General features: G+C 42.0%; 1 protein-coding gene across 1 annotated transcript in view; it reads right to left on the bottom strand.

The window, feature by feature from the left end:
- The window catches only part of LOC143773761 (uncharacterized), a 77,689-nt gene that overhangs the window by 16,775 nt on the left and 37,405 nt on the right, over positions 1-23,509 (bottom strand). Inside the window, exon 2 of the mRNA XM_077261109.1 lies at positions 8,539-8,608. Within this exon, the coding sequence (XP_077117224.1) occupies positions 8,539-8,608 (70 nt within the window). The remainder of the gene's footprint in view (positions 1-8,538; positions 8,609-23,509) is intronic.

Raw genomic sequence — 23,509 nt, forward strand, 5'->3', positions numbered from 1 at the left:
TATTAGCTCACACATACACATAATAGACTGGTCATGTGACTGACAGCTGCCGGATTCCTATATGGTACATTTGTTGCTCTTGTAGTTTGTCTGCTTATTAATCAGATTTTTATTTTTGAAGGATACCAGACTTGTGTGTGTTTTAGGGCGAGTTTCGTGTGTCAAGTTGTGTGTGTTGAGTTGCGTGTGGCGACATGCATGTAGGGACTTTTGTGAGATGAGTTTTGTGTGGCGACATGCGTGTAGCAACTTTTTGTGTGTCGAGTTGCATGTGACAGGTTAGTGTAGCAAGTTGTGTGCAGCAAGTTTTGCGCATGGCGAGTTTTGCGCGTGGCGAGTTTTATGTGTGGTGCCTTTTGAGTATGTGCAAGTTTTGTGTGAGGCAACTTTTGCATGTGTTGCAACTTTTGTGCATGTGGCAATTTTTCTGCGTGTGGCAATTTTTCTGCGTGTGCAAGTTTTGCGTGTGGCGAGTTTTGCACGTGTGGCGAGTTTTGCATGTGGAGAGTTTTGCGCGTGGCGAGTTTTGAGCGGCGACTTTTGTGTTTCTACTTTTATGTGGCGAGGTTGGTGTATGTGTGGTGAAATGTGCACTGAGGGTGGTATATGTGTTCGAGCACGTGGTAGTGTGTGGCGCATTTTGTGTGTGTGTTCATATCCCCGTGGTGGTGTGATTATCCCATGTTGGGGCCCCACCTTAGCAACTGTACAGTATATACTCTTTGGTGCCATCGCTGTCATTCTTTAAGTCCCCCCTGTTCACATCTGGCAGCTGTTAATTTGCCTCCAACACTTTTCCTTTCATTTTTTCCCCATTATGTAGATAGGGGCAAAATTGTTTGGTGACTTGGAAAGCGCGGGGTTAAAATTTCACCTCACAATATAGCTTTGACGCTCTCAGGGTCCAGACGTGTGACTGTGCAAAATTTTGTGCCTGTAGCTGCGACGCCTCCAACACTTTTCCTTTCACTTTTTCCCCATTATGTAGATAGGGGCAAAATTGTTTGGTGAATTGGAAAGCGCGGGGTTAAAATTTCACCTCACAACATAGCCTATGACGCTCTCGGGGTCCAGACGTGTGACTGTGCAAAATTTTGTGGCTGTAGCTGCTACGGTTCAGATGCCAATCCCGGACATACATACATACATACATACATACACACACACACACATTCAGCTTTATATATTAGATATATATATATATATATATATATATATATATATATATATATATATATATATATATATATATATATATATATATATATGTGGGGCCATCCTATTGTATATATGGAGCCATCGGGGCATCATACTATATGCAGTGGGGAAAAAAAGTATTTAGTCAGCCACCAATTGTGCAAGTTCTCCCACTTAAAAAGCTGAGAGAGGCCTGTAATTGACATCTTAGGTAGACCACAACTATGAGAGTCAAAATGAGAAAACAAATCCAGAAAATCACCTTGTCTGATTTGTCAAGATTTATTTTGCAAATTATGGTGGAAAATAAATTTTTGGTCACCTAACAACATGCAAGATTTCTGGCTCTCACAGACCTGTAACTTCTTATTTAAGAGGCTCCTCTGACCTCTACTCATTACCTGTAGTAATGGCACTTGTTTGAACTTGTTATCAGTATAAAAGACACCTGTCCACAACCTCAAACAGTCACACTCAAAATTCTACTATGGTGATGAGTCTGACCAAAGAGCTGTCAAAGGACACCAGAAACAAAATTGTAGCCCTGCACAAGGCTGGGAAGACTGAATCTGCAAAAGGCAAGCAGCTTGGTGTGATGAAATCAACTGTGGGAGCAATAATAAAAAAATGGAAGACATACAAGACCACTGATAATCTCCCTCGATCTGGGGCACCACGTAAGATCTCACCCCGAGGGGTCAAAATGATCACAAGATCGGTGACTAAAAATCCCAGAACCACACAGCGGGACCTAGTGAATGACCTGCATAGAGCTGGGACCACCATAAAAAAGGCTACCATCAGTAACACACTACGCCGCCAGGGACTCAGATCCTGCAGTGCCAGATATGTCCCCCTGCTTAAGCCAGTACATGTCCGGGCCCGTCTGAAGTTTGCTAGAGAGCATTTGGATTATCCAGAATAGTATTGGGAGAATGTCATATAGTCTGAAGAAACCAAAGTAGAACTGTTTGGTAGGAAAAAATCTCGTCGTGTTTTGAGGTGACAGAATCCTGAGTTACATCTAAAGAACACAATATCTACTGTGAAGCATGAGGGTGGCAACATCATGCTTTGGGACTGTTTCTCTGCAAAGGGACCAGGACAACTGATCTGTGTACATGAAAGAATGAATGGGGTCATGTATCATGAGATTTTGAGTGCAAACCTCCTTCCATCAGCAAGGGCATTGAAGATGAAATGTGGACGGGTCTTTCAGCATTATAATGGTCCCAAGCACACCACCAGGGAAGCAAAGAGTGGCTTCGTAAGAAGCATATGAAGGTCCTGGAGTGGCCTAGCCAGTCTCCAGATTTCTACCCCATAGAAAACCTTTGGAGGGAGATGAAAGTCCATGTTGCACAGTGACAGGCCCAAAACATCACTGCTCTAGAGGAGATCTGCATGGAGGAATGGGCCAGCATACCACCAACAGTGTGTGCCAACCTTGTGAAGACTTACAGAAAACGTCTGACCTCTGTCATTGCCAACAAAGGATATATAACAAAATATTGAGATGAACTTTTGTTAATGACCAAATATTTATTTTCCACCATAATTTGCAAAATAAAACTTGACAAATCATATAAGATGATTTTCTGGATTTGTTTTCTCATTTTGACTGTCATAGTTGTGGTCTACCTATGATGTCAGTTACAGGCCTCTCTCATCTTCTTAAGTGGGAAAACTTGCACAATTGGTGGCTGACTAAATACTTTTTTTCTCCACTGTATAGGAAGCTGTGGGTACATTATACTGCATATAGGGAGATGTGGGGACATCATAGTGTTTTGTTGGGGCCTCAAACTTTGCTTGGGTCATCATACTGTACTTGTAGGGGGAATTCACTACAGATTTATCATTCTGTATGTGGGAGCTCGGGCATTTTGGGGGACATCTTAATGAATTGGAGCCATGGAAAAAGAATCATGAGCAAATGACATTAATGACTTATCCCTCGAATACGTCATCGATATTGGATCATTGGGGTTCCAACACCCAGCACTCTCACCAATCAATTTTAATAGCTGCTGGGAACTGACAGTAGTAAAATTCATGGAGCAATACTGCACAGCTCTCTCCAATTTGTCATGTTGCATTATCATTACAGAAATTGTGCAGGTTTCACACAAAAGTCTGTAGTTACTATTTGTGACTGCAACCTTGTAAATTCACACGTCAGCATTCTCTTGTGTTAGCATTGAAACTGTGCGATCATATATGTGATAGCCATACTTCTGGCTACATTCCGAGCAGATATGTGCGGCCTTGCTCAATTCAATTGTATTCAGTAAGGCCGTACACACCTAGTCAGAATATTGCTGCGAGTATGCATATCACATAATTGCTCTCACGTCACCATCTGTTCCTGGCACTGGAGAATCCTGACAGTGTGTGCTATGCACAATATGAAGATCCACAAGTTAGAAGTCACATAGACTTCCATGCCAAACGTGGACAAACCCTTTAAAGCAAACCTGTCAGCACGATTTTGCTCATAAAAACTACAGACACTGTCAGGTGGGTGCCGTTATACTGATTAAAATGATATCTTGGTTGATGGGCGAGCTTGTTGGTGGGTCTTATGTGGTGCTCTGCTTACATATTCATGTGTATGGGCTTATGACAGGTCACTGATCCTTCAGTGACCTGCTTTCTATTTTACATAATGTAAATAATATTGTGGGGTAAGAAAAAAAAAGTACATTCAGCAAAATGGCGACGGCAGTGGCGCATGCCCAGGCACCATTTTGCTGAAGTTAAATATTTTTCTCCCTACCATATTGCCGTATTTTTCGGATTATAAGACGCTCCGGATTATAAAACGCACCCCAAATTTTGAGGAGAAAAATAGGAAAAAAATAGTTTTTTAATAAAATGGTGGTGCTTCTTATAATCCATGCGTCTTATTGCTTACCTGGGGTGATGCCTGTGAGGAACCGGGGTCTCAGGGTCGCTGCTGGATGAGGCAGGAGTGGGGTGATGCTGTAGGCCGAAGGCTGGGATGAGGGGGTGTTCCGATGTGCAGCGCGCCGCTGCGGGTGTCCGATGCTGCTGCGGGTGTCCGGTGCTGCAGGGGTGCCCGTTGCTGCTGTGGGTGTCTCCGGTCTTGCGTGGGCTCTGCAGACATTTAGTGAAAGGCCAGAGCCCCCGTATTTCTATGGTTTCCTGTGCGGTGGACGTAGGGAAAATGGCCTCCCAAGATCTTTGTGCCGAGATCTCCATCTGCGCATGCGCCGACCCCCGGCGGCCATTTTCCCAGAGTCCACCATACAGGAAACCATGTAACTGCGGAGGCTTTGACCTTTCACAAAATGTCAGCAAAGCCCCCGCAGCCCTGCCAGACAGCCCCGCAGCACTGCCGGACACCCCCTAATCCCAGCTTGTGGCCTGTAGCAACGGTACTGGTGAGTTATATCCACATTATAAGATGCACCCCCATTTTCCCCAAAACATTTTGGGGAAAAGTGCGTCTTATAATCCGAAAAATACAGTATATGCATTATGCGATACATGCTACTGCGCAGGCACCACTGCCGGCGCCATTTTGCTGAATGTAATTTTGCTTTCTATCCCCACTGTATAATAGCATTATGTAAAATAGGGGGCAGGTCAGTGAAGGATCCGTGATGACCTGTCATAAGCCAATACAGATGAATATGTATGCAGAGCACCACATAAAGACCCCCACCCACAGGCCGGCCCAGAGTACAAGCATATAATTAACTGAAAACTACAAATACTGATTAAACAACAACCATAAGGTGGATTTCATCACCCAGGTATCATTGTAAGGCTGGAGTCACACTAGAGAGGAATACGGACGAGTGCTATGCGATAAAAAATCGCATTGCACTTGGACCAGTATTTATCTATGGGGCAGCTCACATTATCTTTTTTTTTTTCTCTGCCATTTTCAACATGTGAGTGAAATCGCAGTATGCTGTGATTGTCACCGACACTCGGCCGAGTCTCGGCTTAGTCGCACCCATATAAGCCTATGGGTGCGAGTGAGACAATGCACATCACTCGGATATCATCTGAGTGATGTGCGATATACGCTGACCCCGGCAATGGAGGAGATGGAGAGGCTCAGAGCACAGACACATGACACTCGGCTCCCGCTCCCAGCAGAGCATGAGCCGAGCGTCATTAGTATATCACATACGATGCTTTCGCATCGGATGCCATACGCTAGTCTGACCCCGGTCTAATCAGTATGACGGCACCAACCTGACACTGTCTATAGTTTAAAGAGCACAATCCCGCTGACAGGTTCCCTTTAAGTAGGTCTTCCAGGATAGGGCTAATCTTCTCCAGACACTAAATTAGGCTGAATCCTAACTGTGTAGTGTATATACTGTTAGGATTCAGTTCTACTTGCCAGTTTAATCAATTGTCGCGTGATTGCTCATATGCAGTTTTGCAAACATGTGGTCATCATACGCTGACTGACTTCTCTCCTTGCTTCTCTAAATGCTCATCAGCATGTAACCACAGGTATGCAAATTGCAAATGAGCGATTCTAACAATATTGTATTATTGTAAATAGAAATCAATGCAGTAGACTGACAGATAAGTTGTTAAGCGTCAGAGAATAAAGAATTCTGTACATAACGCCTTGTGATAACAGCACCTGCAGAACTGCAGGGGGATTTCAGTCCCGAGGTCTTATTATCGGATCTCTCCCACTTGTAAAGCCAGAAGTTTACTTTACACTTACATGATAGTATGTGTATCTATAAATTTATGTTTACTGCTGTATTTAATATATGTTGATAATTTTACAGTGTTGTATTTGATTACTAACTCCACGTTCAAATGAGACTCCTGCCAAAGTAAGCTAAAAATGATCAATAAACCTCAGAGTTCACACAACAATAAAATAGCAAAAATAAAGTAAAACGAATCTACAAACTAATATACTTGAAGAATAAAACAAGGTAAAGATGTTAGGCAGGGCCTCAAATTTAATTTAAACAATCAAATTTGCCTTTCAAAAACTCCCCAAGGAAATCAGTTTAAATGCCGTCTTTGTTCGCTCTCCCCGTCCCGAACCCTTCCCCCAACAAAGTACACATACGCACACAAAAAAAAAGCTGTATAAAGGCTGCCAAGCATCCTCCTCTTTGTGACATGCAGCATGGATCCAGGACAAAAAGCATATGCTACTGAACAGCATGCATAATATTACACAGCATTGCTTGTTGCCCTCATCAGCTTCATTCCGTGGTCTTACAATCGCTGCAGTTACAGAACATCAGCTACAGTTGTTAGCATTGCTTGCTTCAATCATTGTAGATCAGTTAGGCGAAGAGGTTCCTATCAATCACACATACTCCACAAAATGGACGAGATATATTATTCCTAAGCATTCACACGCTTTAAGCAATGCAATGGAAATAAATATGTTATTCATATATCATATCATACATATTAGTTTATGGAAATTGTATCCACATCATATTGCTAGTGAGAGTAAAGCTAAACGACCTGTTATATTTTCTTTATTTTTTTTTTGTTATTCTTGTAATTTTGAAAGGACAAATAGTATTTTTTATTGCTGTTCCATACTGGAGGTCAAATATGTAACAGGCTGGCAGATTCCTTATTTCTTAGCTGTACATGTGCATCTCACAAAATTAGAATATCATCAAAAAGTTAATTTATTTCAGTTCTTCAATACAAAAAGTGAAACTCATATATTATATAGAGTCATTACAAACAGAGTGATCTATTTCACGTGACTATTTCTGTTAATGTTGATGATTATGGCTTACAGCCAATGGAAACCCCAAAGTCATTATCTCAGTAAATTAGAATACTTTATAACACCAGCTTGAAAAAATGATTTTCACATCTGAAATGTTGGCCTACTGAAATGTATGTTCAGTAAATGCACTCAATACTTGGTCAGGGCTCCTTTTGCATCACTTACTCCATCAATGCGGCGTGGCATGGATGCGATCAGGCTGTGGCACTACTGAGGTGTTATGGAAGCCCAGGTTGCTTTGACAGCAGCCTTCAGCTCATCTGCATTACTGGGTCTGGTGTCCCTCATTTTGCTCTTGACAGTATCCCATAGATTTTCTATGTGGTTAAGGTCAGACAAGTTTGCTGGCCAATCAAACATGGTTATATTGTTGTTTTTATACCAGGCATTGGTACTTTTGGCAGTGTGGACAGGTGCCAAGTCCTGCTGGAGAATAAAATTTCCATCTCCAAAAAGCTTGTTGGCAGAGGGAAGCTTGAAGTGCTCTAAAATTTCCTGGTAGACGGCTGTGCTGACTTTGGTCTTGATAAAACACAGTGTGATACCAGCAGATGACATGGCTCCCCAAACCATCACTGATTGTGGAAACTTCAGACTAGACCTCAAGCAGCTTGGATTGTGTGCCTCTCCACTCTTCCTCCAGACTCTGGGACCTTCATTTCCAAGGTCTAGTGTGAAGTATCCACAATCAATGATGGTTTCGGGAGCCATGTCATCTGCTGGTGTAGGTACACTACGTTTTATCAAGACCAAAGTCAGCGCAGCCGTCTACCGGGAAATTTTAGAGCACTTCATGCTTCCCTCTGCCGACAAACTTTTTGGAGATGGAAATTTCATTCTCCAGCAGGACTTGGCACCTGTCCATTTTGCCAAAAGTACCAATGCCTGGTTTAAAAACAACAGTATCACTGTGCTTGATTGGCCAGCAAACTCATCTGACCTTAACCCCATAGAGAATATATGAGGTATTGTGAAGAGGAAGATGAAGATGAGAGACACCAGAACCAACAATGCAGATGAGCTGAAGGCTGCTATCAAAGCAACCTGGGCTTCCATAACACCTCAGCAGTGCCACAGGCTGATCGCCACCATGCCACGCTGCATTGATGCAGTAATTGATGCAAAAGGAGCCCTGACCAAGTATTGAGTGCATTTACTGAACGTACATTTCAGTAGGCCAACATTTCAGATTTTAAAATCATTTTTTCAAGCTGGTGCTATAAAGTATTCAAATTTACTGAGATAATGACTTTTGGGTTTTCATTGGCTGTAAACTATAATCATCAACATTAACAGAAATAAACACTTGAAATAGATCACTATATTTCCAATGACTCTATATAATATATGAGTCTCACTTTTTGTGTTAAAGAACTGAAATAAATTAACTTTTTGATGATATTCTAATTTTGTGAGATGCACCTGTATTTCTTGACCCTCCACATCTTACAAAATGATCTCCAAGGCGTCTGCGAGCCTGAGATTATCAGTGCTGTAGTTTAGTGTACTGCACTTCGCAACTCAATGGTCCTGGGATCCGCAGAAGAATTGTAGTAGCGGTCTCTTACCTTAGCCTTATACAATTTCAGCTCCAATGCCTTGAAGTCCATATGGTCAATTAACGATCTCATGAAAGAACTAAAATAGATTAAACAAAAACATACTCTTAATATACAAAAAATAGAAAAAGTGTCAATTCAGCAGACGACTTATGTGTTAGACATGAGCATCTCAGGAGACTTTCAGGGTAAACAGTGTGTGGTCTAGGAGTGCTGCATGGCGTATGCACTGGTGTGGCTTCCAGGTCAAATATCTCCCCATGGTCCAAAAAGGGGGGGTTCTCCAGCACCAAAAATATAGTTAAAACTTAGCTTTTACTCATACGGGATTAAAAAAATTCAAACTTCATAATACTTCTGAGTTTCGAATAGAAAAACCATAAATTATAGCCTTATTTATCCTATATGAATAAAGGCTAAGAATTAACTACTTTCTTTTGCGACTGTAGAACATCCCTTTTTGGATCATAATCTTAACCCCTTCAGGATCTTGCAAAGAGAGCCATAACTATTTTATTTTTCCATCCACATAGCCATATGAGGGCTTGTTTGTTGCAGGACGAGTTGTAGTTTTGAAACATATCATTAATTGTAACATGTGATGGACTGGAAAATAAGAAAAAAATTCCAAGTGAGTTGAAATTGCTAAAAAAGTGCAATTTGACAATAGTTTTTTAAGTTTTTTATTTATCATGTTCATAATATGGCAAAAATGACCTGGCAATATGATTCTCCAGGTCACTACGATAACGCAGATACCAAACGTATATTATTTTTTATTTAAGTGGTGAAAAAAAATCCGAAATTTGTAAGAAAACACAATTTTTGCCTGTGTCGCCATTTTACAAGAGGCATAATGTTTTTATTTTTCAGGATATGGGAATGGGTGATGGCTTCTTGTTTGCACCTTGAGCAGACATTTTTACTGATATTATTTTGGGGTAGATACAATGTTTTCATTGCCCCTCATTGCATTTTATTGCAATGTGGTTGAGATGATTTTGTGGCATTTATTAATTTATACTGAATGTTTTAAGAGTTCTCCTTCTATACTTGTTATTGCATCATTCCTCTCAGACTGCACAGCTATCCAGTCCATAAAGTGGACAAGTCTGGTCACATGCTTCTCTGCCAGCAACAATCAGCCTCCTCCAATTGTAAAAGACCTCTCATTGAAAGCTGCATTTGGAGGAGGCTGATGAACAGGTCTGGTCACATGACCCTTCAACAGCAGCCATTGTATGGACAGAAGAGCTGTGCAGTCTGTCATGGAGGCTGTACTAAAAGTAATACTTTTATATTACTGTGTCACAAAATCATGTCCTCGACACATTTGTTACAATAAATATTCCACGGTTAATCCCTTTAAATTGTAATTATTGGAACAGAAAATACCATTCACTGAGATGAGACTGACCAGACACATAACAGTGAAAGAAACAAATATGACTCTGACTGCCTGTGTCATAAGTGACAGATGATGATTAACTGTTTTCTACATTTGAGCACAACTTTGATCTACACGCATGTCTGTTGCTGTCTGTCCTGTACAATAAGAAGATGAATTATTCTAACTGTAAGGAACATCTTTGTTATGCAGAAAAATAATTACAAGAAGCAGGGCCTGGGTTGGATGTCTGGTTTCTTTTTACTATTGCAAGACCAGCAAATGACCTTGATCATAAACTCTCTTTTTACTTTCACTACACAATGTACTGTACATTTTAAAATTAGGTTTGGAGATTCAATTAAGGGATTATTCCCCAAATATTAAGTTATTAGAAGCCTTATCCATGGGGGGGGGGGGGGAACCTCGGGAAACTTCTCTGATCCAGAGATTGGGGCTCAGAAACGAATCTTGAATGGAACAGATGTGCTCCATTGATTGTCTGAAGGATTGCTCAAAATGGCAGAGAATGAATGAAGCAAAGGTCGAGCATGCACACCTTTGTTTTATAGAAGATGGGACGTTTTTGTGGGACACGGTTCCCAGAGCCCCAAGTTGATCACCAGAGATCAGAAAGCTATATTTGGAATAACCTTCAAAAGGTGTTCTACTTTCATAAAGCTTGGTATTTTTTGCCCAACACTTAGCTGGCAAAAACTTGTGCCTTTTTTGGTTTTACATTTGCCTCAATTCTTTTACCTAAAGGACTGCGCATAGCAGAAGAGGCAGAACCAATCACAAGCCAACAAATTCACCAGCAGAAATCTACCCTGATCCACGGCACGTGCATCTTAATAAACTTTACATCTTATACTCAAGCAGGTTTTTTTTCAAGTTCGTGAAGGAAGCACTACTCTTGATGAATAAGCCCCAAAGTCCTATGACTGCCAATACATAGTTGCCTTACTGGAAGAGCTAGAAGCCAATGAGAAAACTGAAGCTTATTTAAACTTGCCAAATCCGCCCATTTTAATCTAAACACTTTTGAAAATATCTCGTGAGATGCGCACATATTTTCTTTTTACACAGCGAATATTTAACCACTTTTAACTAAATTGATTTCACTAAAATAAAGGTGCAACATAACACCATAGGCAGTTCTTCACAGTATACGTGAGTGCACCCCATCAGATTTGTCAGGAAACTTTAGTTTTCTTTCAGAATCAAAATATTCTATGGGATGCCATACTACAAAATACCCCCACAAATGTGGGCCATTGACTACATTTATAGAATTTATTTTTTTGCACCTCCACATTTTTGCGTCAACTAATTTGAGTAAAACTGGAAATTTTGTAATGAAAGTTATAGCATTATCTCATCATGGTATGAGTTTAGAAACGTTCTAAGTAACTCAGTCTTGTAAACATTGTGGCAATTGGTCTTGTGTACAGTGAGATATTGCAGAAAATCTTACTTTTCAAAGGGGGTGTACTCACTTACGCTGAGCACTGTATGCTTAACAGGATTAAAGAGAAGAGAAAAGATGGGAATTGAAATGAGCAACTGAAAAATGAGTGCTAAGCCTTTTCAAGAAAAAATGAATACGTTTTAAGCTTATGGCTAGAGAACAGAGAGGTTTGATATCCTTTGTCATTAATGAATGTTATGTATCCAGATTCTAGATGTTAAACTTTAGTATGGCAATCAGGCACTGCTACCGCCATTGCAGCATCTACTGCCATCAGTATCGCTTGGCATGCTTCATGAGTTGAGCTAAATTTTCTACTGTTTTCATTGTGCATCTTTATTATAATTGCAAAATATGTCATAGTTTATATGGTCATTCTGTAAGCCGGCACTTTAATTTTATATGTTGAAAAGAGTATATCTTGAAGACAAAAAAAAATCAACAATAAATATTTAACCCGGAATACAGAATTTACATTAGATTTTGGAAGCTTAAAGAGTAGCGCTCAACTATATCTAAGAGCGGAAGATGCCATTCAGGAGGAAATACTGTCCAGGATAGATTTAGTTACAAAAGAAAAGATTAAAAGGGAAATATGATCACTGTGAAAAATTATGTTAATAGCCTATTTACAAAATTCTGTGGTGACTTGTTCAATTCAAGGTCCTAAGTGTGAACACGTGGACGCCTTTTATGATGGAAGAAGAGCTTTAATCTCAGTTACTATTCTAGCCATGAAATTACAGCTATTGGCAACCAATGACTGATCATCTCAATGTAAAAGAAAAATGACCGTGCCTTGTACAAAAAGTAAAAGAATAGACAATACAAATTCATATATTTTTCTATTTTCTATTTGGAAAATTGCAAAGAAATCTCCCCAAGTGCGTGCGCATAAAGTTTTCAGAGTCCGTGTTAGGTCCACCTTGTGAAATGGACCCTCTAAGCCCCAGGTATGGGTGCGTACACGGACTTTGGTCTTTGGCGCAGCTGGCAGGATGGCACAAAGGGAGGGAGGAAGTGGCACACCCAAGAGACGTAGGAGCAGCAGGGTGGATGAAGGAAGTCAGCAGGACTGGTAACAGGTTAATTACGGCGTGTACGGGAGGTGGTGTTATCACAGGTGTATGTTCTAATGGGTAGGGATGGGCGAACCCAATGGTAAAGTATGGGGCTGTACCAAACACTTAGTGTCTATGAATGCCTCCCGAACACGGATGTCTCCAGAAACTCCGCGTTGCTGCAGCCAAAAAATTGGGTGTTTCCCACGTTGTCATCTGTTTGGCTCTGTTCGGTGGTAATGGCAGCCTGCTCCTGTGCAATAAATAAGTTAAAAAAATTGCGTGGGTTCCCCTCTATTTTTTAATACCAAGGCAGGTAACGCTGACAGCTGCGGGATGCAGCTCCCAGCTTTATATTAGCTGGTTATCAAAAATAGAGGGGTCCCCACACCATATTTTTAAATATTTAAATAAATAATTAAAAAAAAACAATGTGGGCTCCCCTCAATTTTTACATGGATATTGGCCCTTGTCAACCTAAAAAGGCAGCCCACAGCCACCCCAGAAAAGGCACATCTATTAGATGAGCCAATTTTGGCTCTTTGCCCAGCTCTTCCCACTTGCCCTTTTAATGTTTTTTGGACTTACTGTTATTACTGTTGTCCTTTTCTCTGTATCAGCTGGATTTTAGGGATGACGCTTTAAGATGTACTCCATTTTATTCCTTGAAAGGTTATGAAGAATCAAGAACCTCTTAAAGGGGTTGTTCACAACATTTTATTAAGGTATGACAGAGCAGTGGCGCCTGTTCAGTAAATACATGCTGTTTTGATATTTTTGTTTTATCGCCACCATGTTCCCATTTGTGCAATAATGCAAAGTAGAGGCCAACTAATAAAAGGAGTAAAATGTCTATAGGAACATATCTCATGTTCAATAATGCATATTTAAGTTATGCAAAAATATAATTTTGTTTTACTTAAGTTGTGAACAAGGCTCAACTCACACACTTTTGTTTGTGGAACAAATGTATTTGACTACATGCCCATATACTTTGATGGCTAATAGTTTGGCGATGATAGGTTAATATTCCACAACGGAAAATAAATAAAAAAAGTTCAGACTACCCCATAGTATACATTTTGTGTATTTTTTAAAATACCATATATAGCTCTGCCAAAAATTAAGAGACCACCACATCAAAACCCTGTCATGGGCAGCCCAATCTCCAGACCTGAACCCCACTGAAAACCTCTGGAATGTAATCAGGAGGATAATGGATAGTCACAAGCCATCAAACAAAGAAGAACTCCTTACATTTTTACCCCAGTAGCAGTGTGAAAGACTGGTGGAAAGCATGCCAAGACGCATGAAAGCTGTGATTAAAAATCATGGTTATTCCACAAAATATTGATTTCTGATCTCTTCCTGAGTTAAAACATTAGTATTGTTGTTTCTAAATGATTATGAACTTGTTTTCTTTGCATTATCTGAAAGCACTGTGTTTTTTTTTTGTAATTTTGACCATTTCTCCTTTTCGGGAAAAAAATACAACATTTATTGCTTGGAAATTTGGAAACATGTTGTCAGAAGTTTATAGAATAAAAGAACAATTTACACTTTACTCAAAAATATACCTATAAAGAGAAAAATCAGACAAACTGAACATTTTGCCAGTGCTGTATATAGGCATACAGTAGTGTAAGACTGGTTCGGAGGCACCACTACAGAATGTAATCAATAATTAATCGCTAATTAATAGTGTTGAGCATTCCGATACTGCAAGTATCGGGTATCGGCCGATACTTGCTGTATCGGAATTCCGATACCGAGATCCGATATTTTTGTGATATCGGGTATCGGTATCGAAACAACATTAATGTAAAAATGTGTAAAAGAGAGAATTAAAATAAAAAATATTGCTATACTCACCTCTCCGACGCAGCCTGCACCTTACCGAGGGAAGCGGCAGCGTTCTTTGTTTAAAATTCGCGCTTTTCTTTCCTTTACGTGAGTCCCGGCTTGTGATTGGTTGCGTGCCGCCCATGTGACCGGGACGCAACCAATCACAGCAAGCCGTGACGTAATTTCAGGTCCTTCAGGATTTTAAAATTACGTTCCGGCGTTGTGATTGGTTGCGTCGCAGTCACATGGGAGACGCAACCAATCACAGCAAGCCGTGACGTAATTTCAGGTCCTTAAGGATTTTAAAATTACGTCCCGGCTTTGTGATTGGTCCGCGTCCCGGCAACATGGCCGCCATTAACCAATCACAAGCCGTGACGTCACGGGAGGCTGGACACGCGCGCTTTTTAAAATGGGCGCGTGTCCAGCCTCCCGTGACGTCCCGGCTTGTGATTGGTTAATGGCGGCCATGTTGCCGGGACGCGGACCAATCACAGCAAGCCGTGACGTAATTTCGTCACGGCTTGCTGTGATTGGTCCGCGTCCCGGCAACATGGCCGCCCTGACCAATCACAAGCCGGGACTTCACGTAACCAAGTAAAAGCGCGAATTTTAAACAAACAACGCTGCCGGTTCCCTCGCTGAGGTCCAGGCTGCGTCGGAGGGTGAGTATAGCGATATTTTTTATTTTAATTCTTTCTTTTACACATTTATATGGATCCCAGGGCCTGAAGGAGAGTTTCCTCTCCTTCAGACCCTGGGAACCATCAGGAATACCGTCCGATACTTGAGTCCCATTGACTTGTATTGGTATCGGGTATCGGTATCGGATTGGATCCGATACTTTGCCGGTATCGGCCGATACTTTCCGATACCGATACTTTCAAGTATCGGACGGTATCGCTCAACACTACTAATTAACTTAACTCTGTAAAGTCTGAGATTTTCACTGAAAAAGACAGCTCTTGATATGGTGGTCTAATATCGTCTTAAACATGCTTTTTTTTCCAGAGTACATAAATGTGCTGTCTAATCGCTATAGCTTTTTCAGTCATACTTTATTCTTTAAATGTTTGAAAGGACCAAGTGTCTGTCCTAATCCCCTGGAAGGAATAGCACAATAGTTAAATGCAGTTATAAACTACAGTGAATGCATTAAATGACATGAAGAGATTGAAAGGAGATGGAATTCAGTTTGGTCATTTCAAGCCTCCTGCTGTTCACAAACTGAATGTATGGCAGGAGGATATTATTTGTGACTGGTCTTGAATTACAGCGCATGTCTGCTCCTGTCAATCACCATCCAGAACACAGTAAAGGCAATGTGATTATGAGTGGCAATTAGGCCATTATAGGCCCAACTGACTGCAAACTGCTCCTGAATGTAACCTACATCTAAAGAAGGCTGATCTGAATATATATGTGACAAGTATTTCTCTGCCACCTTTATCAAATTCCGAGATGTGGCCAAAGACCACGTTTTAGACTCAGTCATGAATTCCCACATTTAGCAAAACCTAAAGTGTGCAAACTATCACACTTTAGAGAGATAGAGTTTGCTAGAGTTGGTAAAAAAGAAGGTGGTCAAGAACAATTATTAACAACTTATTTTGATATAGTACAAAATGGGTCTTTTCTTCTAATGCTCTTCAAATGTTATGTACTAATTTATTAGTGTCCAATGACAAAATCAATTTTTTTTCGGTATAATAATAGATTTAGTTGCTGGAGACTAACAAAGGAACTTGGAGGGGTTGGTGACTTGCAGCTTCTTAAAATGCGAATTCTAAAATGCCTGGATGATAGTTGCGTCTTTCAGCACAACTAAGCTAGTGACCACATGCAGCACAAATTTCTCTCCAAATTTTTCTCCGATTTTTTTTGCTTTCTCCATTCTTTTCATTTATTTAAACTTTTATGATACCTACAAGTCCTGGGGTCAAAATTTTAATGAAGACATAATACTAACGGATTGTTAGTAGGGATGAGTGGATTTGTGGAAGTTCAGGTTGTGGTACCCAAACCAAACATTATTCTGGAAAACACATTCTCTCTAAAACTCACTCTCTCTGCAATGGACTCTCCCCTGGCACTCCAAACATTGCAATGTACTTCCGGGAGAAATCCGTGTTCAGCATTTAGCACCGGACACTAACTGTCCAGTACGAACGCCGAACTTTTAACTTTGGGTTCGCTTATCTTTAATTGTTAGTAAAATCAAATTATATTGTTATGTTTATTGTGGGACAGTTAAAGTGGACCTTTCACCAAATCTTTCAAGTCGAACTTGACACATGATTGAACAATGGCCGCATGGCAAAATTAAATGTTTTTTCTTTTTTTCTTTTCTATTTTGCTTCTCCATTGCTGAGATATTAGGATCCAAAATATGTGGCATCTAATGAGTTAATTTCCATTAAGTCCAGGTAGGAGTTATTAAAGAGCAATCACTGTAGACATGCAAGTCTTCTTCTCTCGTGTATGTTGGTTCCCAATCATAAGTAAGCAGCAATATTCAGCCACCCACCAAAGCTCTATACAGGCTCCTTTTGAGTGAGACATGTAATGACAGACAGCCATGATACATTGATTTTTTGTAATGACATTGTGCATGATTAGAAAGTGATGGGAATAGAACACAGACAACTAACATCTTTCACATAAGGTAACAGAGGTCAATGTAGGGTGTTGTGAACTCTGTTTTCAGGCTCCCTCTTATGGTCACTGGTGGTATGGTGTGACTTTTGCTTTGGGCTCCCCCTGGTGGCTTTGTTTGTTATCCTGCTGGTCTCTGGCTATCAGCTGGTTCGTTATCCTCTGGGAGGTTCCTATATAGCTCTGTTTCACTTCCACTTGTTGCCGGCTGTCGATGTAATCAGTGCTACTCAGATTCCTTCTGACTACCTTGCTCCCAGTCCATCCAGGACAAGCTAAGTTTTGTTTGCTCATTTTTTGATCAGCAGTGTTTATCATGTTTTCTTGTCCAGCTTGCTAAAATGTGATTCCCTCGTTTGCTGGTTGCTCTAGTGGACTGAGTTTCTCCCCACACACCGTTAGTTGGTGCGTGGGTTCTTGAAATCTCAGGATGGATATTTTGTAAGGGTTTTTTATTGATCGCATAGACCCCTGCTCTATTTTCTGCTTTCTAGTACTAGTGGGCCTCTTTTGCTGAATCTGATTTCATCTCTATGTATGTGCCTTCTTCTTACTTCACCGTTAATATATGTTGGGGGCTTCTATATCTTTGGGGATTATTTCTCTGGAGGCAAGCGAGGTCTTTCTTTCTCTTTAGGGGTAGCTAGTTCCTCAGGCTGGCTCGAGACGTCTAGGAATTTTTTAGGCACGTTCACCGGCTACCTCTAGTTGTGTTGGATAGGTTCAGATTTGCGATCAGTCCAGTTACCATCTCCCTAGAGCTTGTCCTAAGTTTATTCACTTGCTGGTCTATTTGTGATCCTCAGCCACTAAGGATCATAACAGTAGGGGAAGGGGAAACATAGCTGAGCTGAGTTTAGCTATATCACATAATAAACCTTTCTATCAGCTACACTCCACTCATAGTATTGTCACCTTTGCTGAACTACTCCGTCCTCCACACAGTCTCTCCCCCAAATATAAATAATCACATTTCCATCTGTTTTGCTGACATCAACTTGTAATCTCTCTGTTGTGAGATAAGGCTGTCTGTCATGATTCCCCAATGGCATGGGAACATCAGCAACACAAAAATAACAGACTAGCTCTCGGGTGATGGAAACTCAAGCTGACCGTGACCTAAATCTACCACACAACTAACAGTAGCCAGGAAGAATTCCTACGGCTGCCTAGATGCCATGCGCCAGCCGGAGAACTAACTACGCCTGGAAGAGGAAGGAACAGACCTGGCTTACCTCTAGAGAAATTCCCCAAAGATGATAGTAGCCCCCACGTATATTGACGGTGAGTTCAGAGGAAAAGACATACACAGTATGAAGGTAGATTTAGCAAAGCGAGGTCCACTTACTAGATAGAGGAAGGATACAAAAGAGGACTTCACGGTCAGCTGAAAAACCCTTTCCAAAACCCATCCTGAAATTACTTTAAGACTCCTGTGTCAACTCATGACACAGGAGTGGCAATTTCAGTCCACAAGAGCTTCCAGTAACAGGAAAAGACAAAACTGTAAACTGGACAAGAAAAACAAAACAATAAGGACAAGAGTCCACTTAGCTGATCAGCAGACTAGTAGCAGGAACGTGCAACTGAAAGACTCAGGTTACAATGATGACAGGCAAGGAAGTGACTGGAGAGCAAGGCTAAATAGGGAACTCCCAAAACTGATGGAAGCAGGTGAGCCGAGGCAGAAAAGCACACACAAGTCTCCAGTACCACCAGCCACCACCAGGGGAGCCAAAAAGCGGATCACAACAGTACCCCCCCCTTAAGGAGGGGGCACCGAACCCTCACAAGAACCGCCAGGGCAACCTGGATGAGCCCTATGAAAGGCACGAACCAAATCCGAGGCATGAACATCAGAGGCAGTTACCCAAGAATTATCTTCCTGACCATAGCCCTTCCATTTAACCAGGTACTGGAGTCTCCGCCTGGAAATACGGGAGTCCAAGATCTTCTCTATAACGTACTCCAATTCACCCTCAACCAGCACAGGAGCAGGAGGCCCAGCAGAAGGAACCACCGGCACCTCGTATCTCCGCAACAACGACCGATGGAACACATTATGGATAGCGAAAGATGCCGGAAGGTCCAAACGAAAGGAAACAGGGTTAATAATCTCCAAAATCCTATAGGGACCGATGAACCGAGGTTTAAATTTAGGAGAAGAAACCCTCATTGGGACAAAACGGGAAGACAACCACACCAAGTCCCCAACACGAAGGCGAGGACCAACCCGACGCTGGCGGTTAGCAAACCGCTGAGTCCTCTCCTGGGACAAATTCAAATTGTCCACCACTTGTTCCCAAATCTGATACAACCGATCCACCACAGCATCTACTCCAGGACAATCCGAAGACTCCACCTGACCAGAAGAAAAACGGGGATGAAACCCCGAATTGCAAAAGAAAGGGGAAACCAAAGTGGCAGAACTGGCCCGATTATTAAGAGCAAACTCCGCCAACGGCAAAAAGGCAACCCAATCATCCTGATCCGCAGACACAAAACACATCAAATACGTCTCCAAAGTTTGATTAGTTCGCTCCGTCTGGCCATTAGTCTGAGGATGGAAGGCAGACGAAAAAGACAAATCAATGCCCAACCTGGCACAGAATGCCCGCCAAAATCTAGAAACGAACTGGGTACCCCTATCAGAAACGATATTTTCAGGAATACCATGCAAGCGAACCACATTTTGAAAAAACAAAGGAACCAACTCAGACGAGGAAGGCAACTTCGGCAATGGCACCAAATGAACCATCTTAGAAAAACGGTCACACACCACCCAGATAACAGACATCCTCTGAGAGACAGGAAGATCAGAAATAAAGTCCATCGAGATGTGCGTCCAAGGCCTCTTCGGAATAGGCAAGGGCAACAACAACCCGCTAGCCCTAGAACAACAAGGCTTGGCCCGAGCACACACATCACAAGACTGCACAAAAATACGCACATCACGAGACAGAGATGGCCACCAGAAGGATCTAGCCACCAAATCCCTGGTACCAAAAATTCCAGGATGACCCGCCAGCGTAGAAGAATGAACCTCCGAGATGACTCTACTGGTCCAATCATCAGGAACAAACAGTCTACCAGGTGGACAGCGATCAGGTCTATCCGCCTGAAACTCTTGCAAAGCACGTCGCAGATCTGGGGAAATAGCGGATAATATCACCCCATCCTTAAGGATACCTGTAGGTTCCGAATCACCAGGGGAATCAGGCTCAAAACTCCTAGAAAGGGCATCCGCCTTCACATTCTTAGAACCTGGTAGATATGAGACCACAAAATTAAACCGAGAGAAAAACAACGACCAGCGCGCCTGTCTAGGATTCAGGCGCCTGGCAGACTCAAGATAAATCAGATTCTTGTGATCAGTCAAAACCACCACCTGATGTCTAGCACCCTCAAGCCAATGACGCCACTCCTCAAATGCCCACTTCATGGCCAAAAGCTCCCGATTACCGACATCATAATTTCTTTCGGCGGCAGAAAATTTTCGAGAAAAGAACGCACAAGGTCTCATCACTGAGCAATCGGAACTTTTCTGCGACAAAACCGCCCCCGCTCCGATCTCGGAAGCATCGACCTCAACCTGAAAGGGGAGAGAGACATCGGGCTGGCGCAACACAGGGGCAGACGAAAAGCGGCGCTTAAGTTCCCGAAAGGCCTCCACAGCGGCAGAGGACCAATTGGCAACATCAGCACCCTTCTTAGTCAAATCCGTAAGAGGCTTAGCAACACCAGAAAAACCTGTTATAAATCGACGATAAAAATTAGCAAAGCCCAAGAACTTCTGAAGACCCTTTAGAGAAGTAGGCTGCGTCCAGTCACAAATAGCCCGAACCTTGACAGGGTCCATCTCAACAGAAGAAGGGGAAAAAATGTACCCCAAAAAGGAAATCTTTTGAACCCCAAAAACACACTTAGAACCCTTTACACACAGAGAATTCACCCGCAAGACCTGAAAACCCCTCCTGACCTGCTGAACATGAGACTCCCAGTCCTCAGAAAAAATCAAAATATCGTCCAAATACACAATCATAAATTTATCCAGATATTCACGGAAAATATCATGCATAAAGGACTGAAAAACTGAAGGCGCATTAGAAAGGCCGAAAGGCATTACTAAATACTCAAAGTGGCCCTCAGGCGTATTAAATGCGGTTTTCCACTCATCCCCTTGCTTAATTCGCACCAAATTATACGCCCCACGGAGATCAATCTTGGAGAACCACTTAGCCCCCCTTATGCGAGCAAACAAATCAGTAAGCAGCAGCAACGGATACTGATATTTGACAGTAATTTTATTCAGGAGTCGATAATCAATACAAGGCCTCAGCGAGCCATCCTTTTTAGAGACAAAGAAAAACCCAGCTCCTAAAGGTGATGAAGAAGGACGAATATTTCCCTTTTCCAGGGACTCCTTAACATATTCTCGCATGGCAGCATGCTCAGGTACAGATAGGTTAAACAAACGACCCTTTGGAAATTTACTGCCTGGAATCAGATCTATGGCGCAATCACACTCTCTGTGGGGAGGGAGAGAACCAATTTTAGGCTCTTCAAAAATATCCCCAAAATCCGACAAAAATGCAGGAATCTCAGAGGGAATAGATGACGAGATAGGAACCAAAGGTATGTCCCCATGAGCCCCCCGACATCCCCAGCTTAACACAGACATAGTTTTCCAGTCCAGTACTGGGTTATGAGATTGTAACCATGGTAATCCAAGCACTAAAACATCATGTAAATTATACAACACGAGGAAGCGAATCATCTCCTGATGGTCTGGAGTCATACGCATAGTCACTTGCGTCCAGAACTGTGGTCTATTACAAGCCAGAGGTGTAGAATCAATACCCTTCAGAGGTATAGGGACTTCCAGAGGCTCCAAATCAAACCCACAGCGCCTGGCGAAGGACCAATCCATGAGACTCAGAGCGGCACCAGAGTCCACATAGGCATCCACGGTAATAACTGATAATGAACAAATCAGAGTTACAGACAGAAGAAATTTAGACTGTAAAGTGCAAATAGAAACAGACTTGTCAACCTTCCTAGTACGTTTAGAGCATGCTGATATAACATGCGCGGAATCACCACAGTAGAAGCACAAGCCATTTTTGCGCCTATAATTCTGCCGCTCGCTTCTTGACAGAATTCTGTCACATTGCATTTCCTCTGGCGTCCCTTCAGAAGATACCGCCAAATGGTGCATGGGTTTGCGCTCCCGCAAACGCCGATCAATCTGAATCGCCATTGTCATGGACTCATTCAGACCTGTGGGCGTAGGAAACCCCACCATGACATCCTTAACGGCATCAGAAAGGCCCTCTCTGAAATTTGCCGCTAGGGCACACTCATTCCACTGAGTAAGCACAGACCATTTACGAAATTTTTGGCAGTATATCTCAGCTTCATCTTGCCCTTGAGACAGGGCTATTAAAGCTTTTTCAGCTTTAATTAGGTTCCTCATACAGCAGCCCTAAAGCCAGAAAAAACGCATCCACATTGAGCAACGCAGGATCCCCTGGTGTCAATGAAAATGCCCAATTTTGAGGGTCACCTCGCAGCAAAGAAATCACAATCTTAACCTGCTGAACAGGATCTCCAGAGGAGTGAGGTCTGAGAGAAAGGAATAATTTACAATTACATTTGAAATTCAGAAACCGAGATCTATCTCCGGAAAATACCTCTGGTGTAGGAATCTTAGGTTCAGAAATAGGAGTACGTATAACATAATCATATAAATTCTGAACCTTCATAGCAAGATTATTTAAACCTGCAGCCAAACTCTGGACATCCATGTTAAACAGCTAAGGTCAGAGCCATTCAAGGGTTAAGAGGAGGTAAGAAGCAGCTAGACAGCAATTAAGGGCTAGGCAGCAAAACTCTGAGGGAAAGAAAAAAAAAAAAAAAAATTCCCTTCAACACTTCTTTTTCTCCAGCTTCAGCCCAAACAATTAACACTTTGTTGGCCGGTCATACTGTCATGATTCCCCAATGGCATGGGAACATCAGCAACACAAAAATAACAGACTAGCTCTCGGGTGATGGAAACTCAAGCTGACCGTGACCTAAATCTACCACACAACTAACAGTAGCCAGGAAGAATTCCTACGGCTGCCTAGATGCCATGCGCCAGCCGGAGAACTAACTATGCCTGGAAGAGGAAGGAACAGACCTGGCTTACCTCTAGAGAAATTCCCCAAAGATGATAGTAGCCCCCACGTATATTGACGGTGAGTTCAGAGGAAAAGACATACACAGTATGAAGGTAGATTTAGCAAAGCGAGGTCCACTTACTAGATAGAGGAAGGATACAAAAGAGGACTTCACGGTCAGCTGAAAAACCCTTTCAAAAACCCATCCTGAAATTACTGTAAGACTCCTGTGTCAACTCATGACACAGGAGTGGCAATTTCAGTCCACAAGAGCTTCCAGTAACAGGAAAAGACAAAACTGTAAACTGGACAAGAAAAACAAAACAATAAGGACAAGAGTCCACTTAGCTGATCAGCAGACTAGTAGCAGGAACGTGCAACTGAAAGACTCAGGTTA

This window comes from Ranitomeya variabilis, chromosome 5, assembly GCF_051348905.1.
Source record: "Ranitomeya variabilis isolate aRanVar5 chromosome 5, aRanVar5.hap1, whole genome shotgun sequence".
NCBI lineage: Eukaryota > Metazoa > Chordata > Amphibia > Anura > Dendrobatidae > Ranitomeya > Ranitomeya variabilis.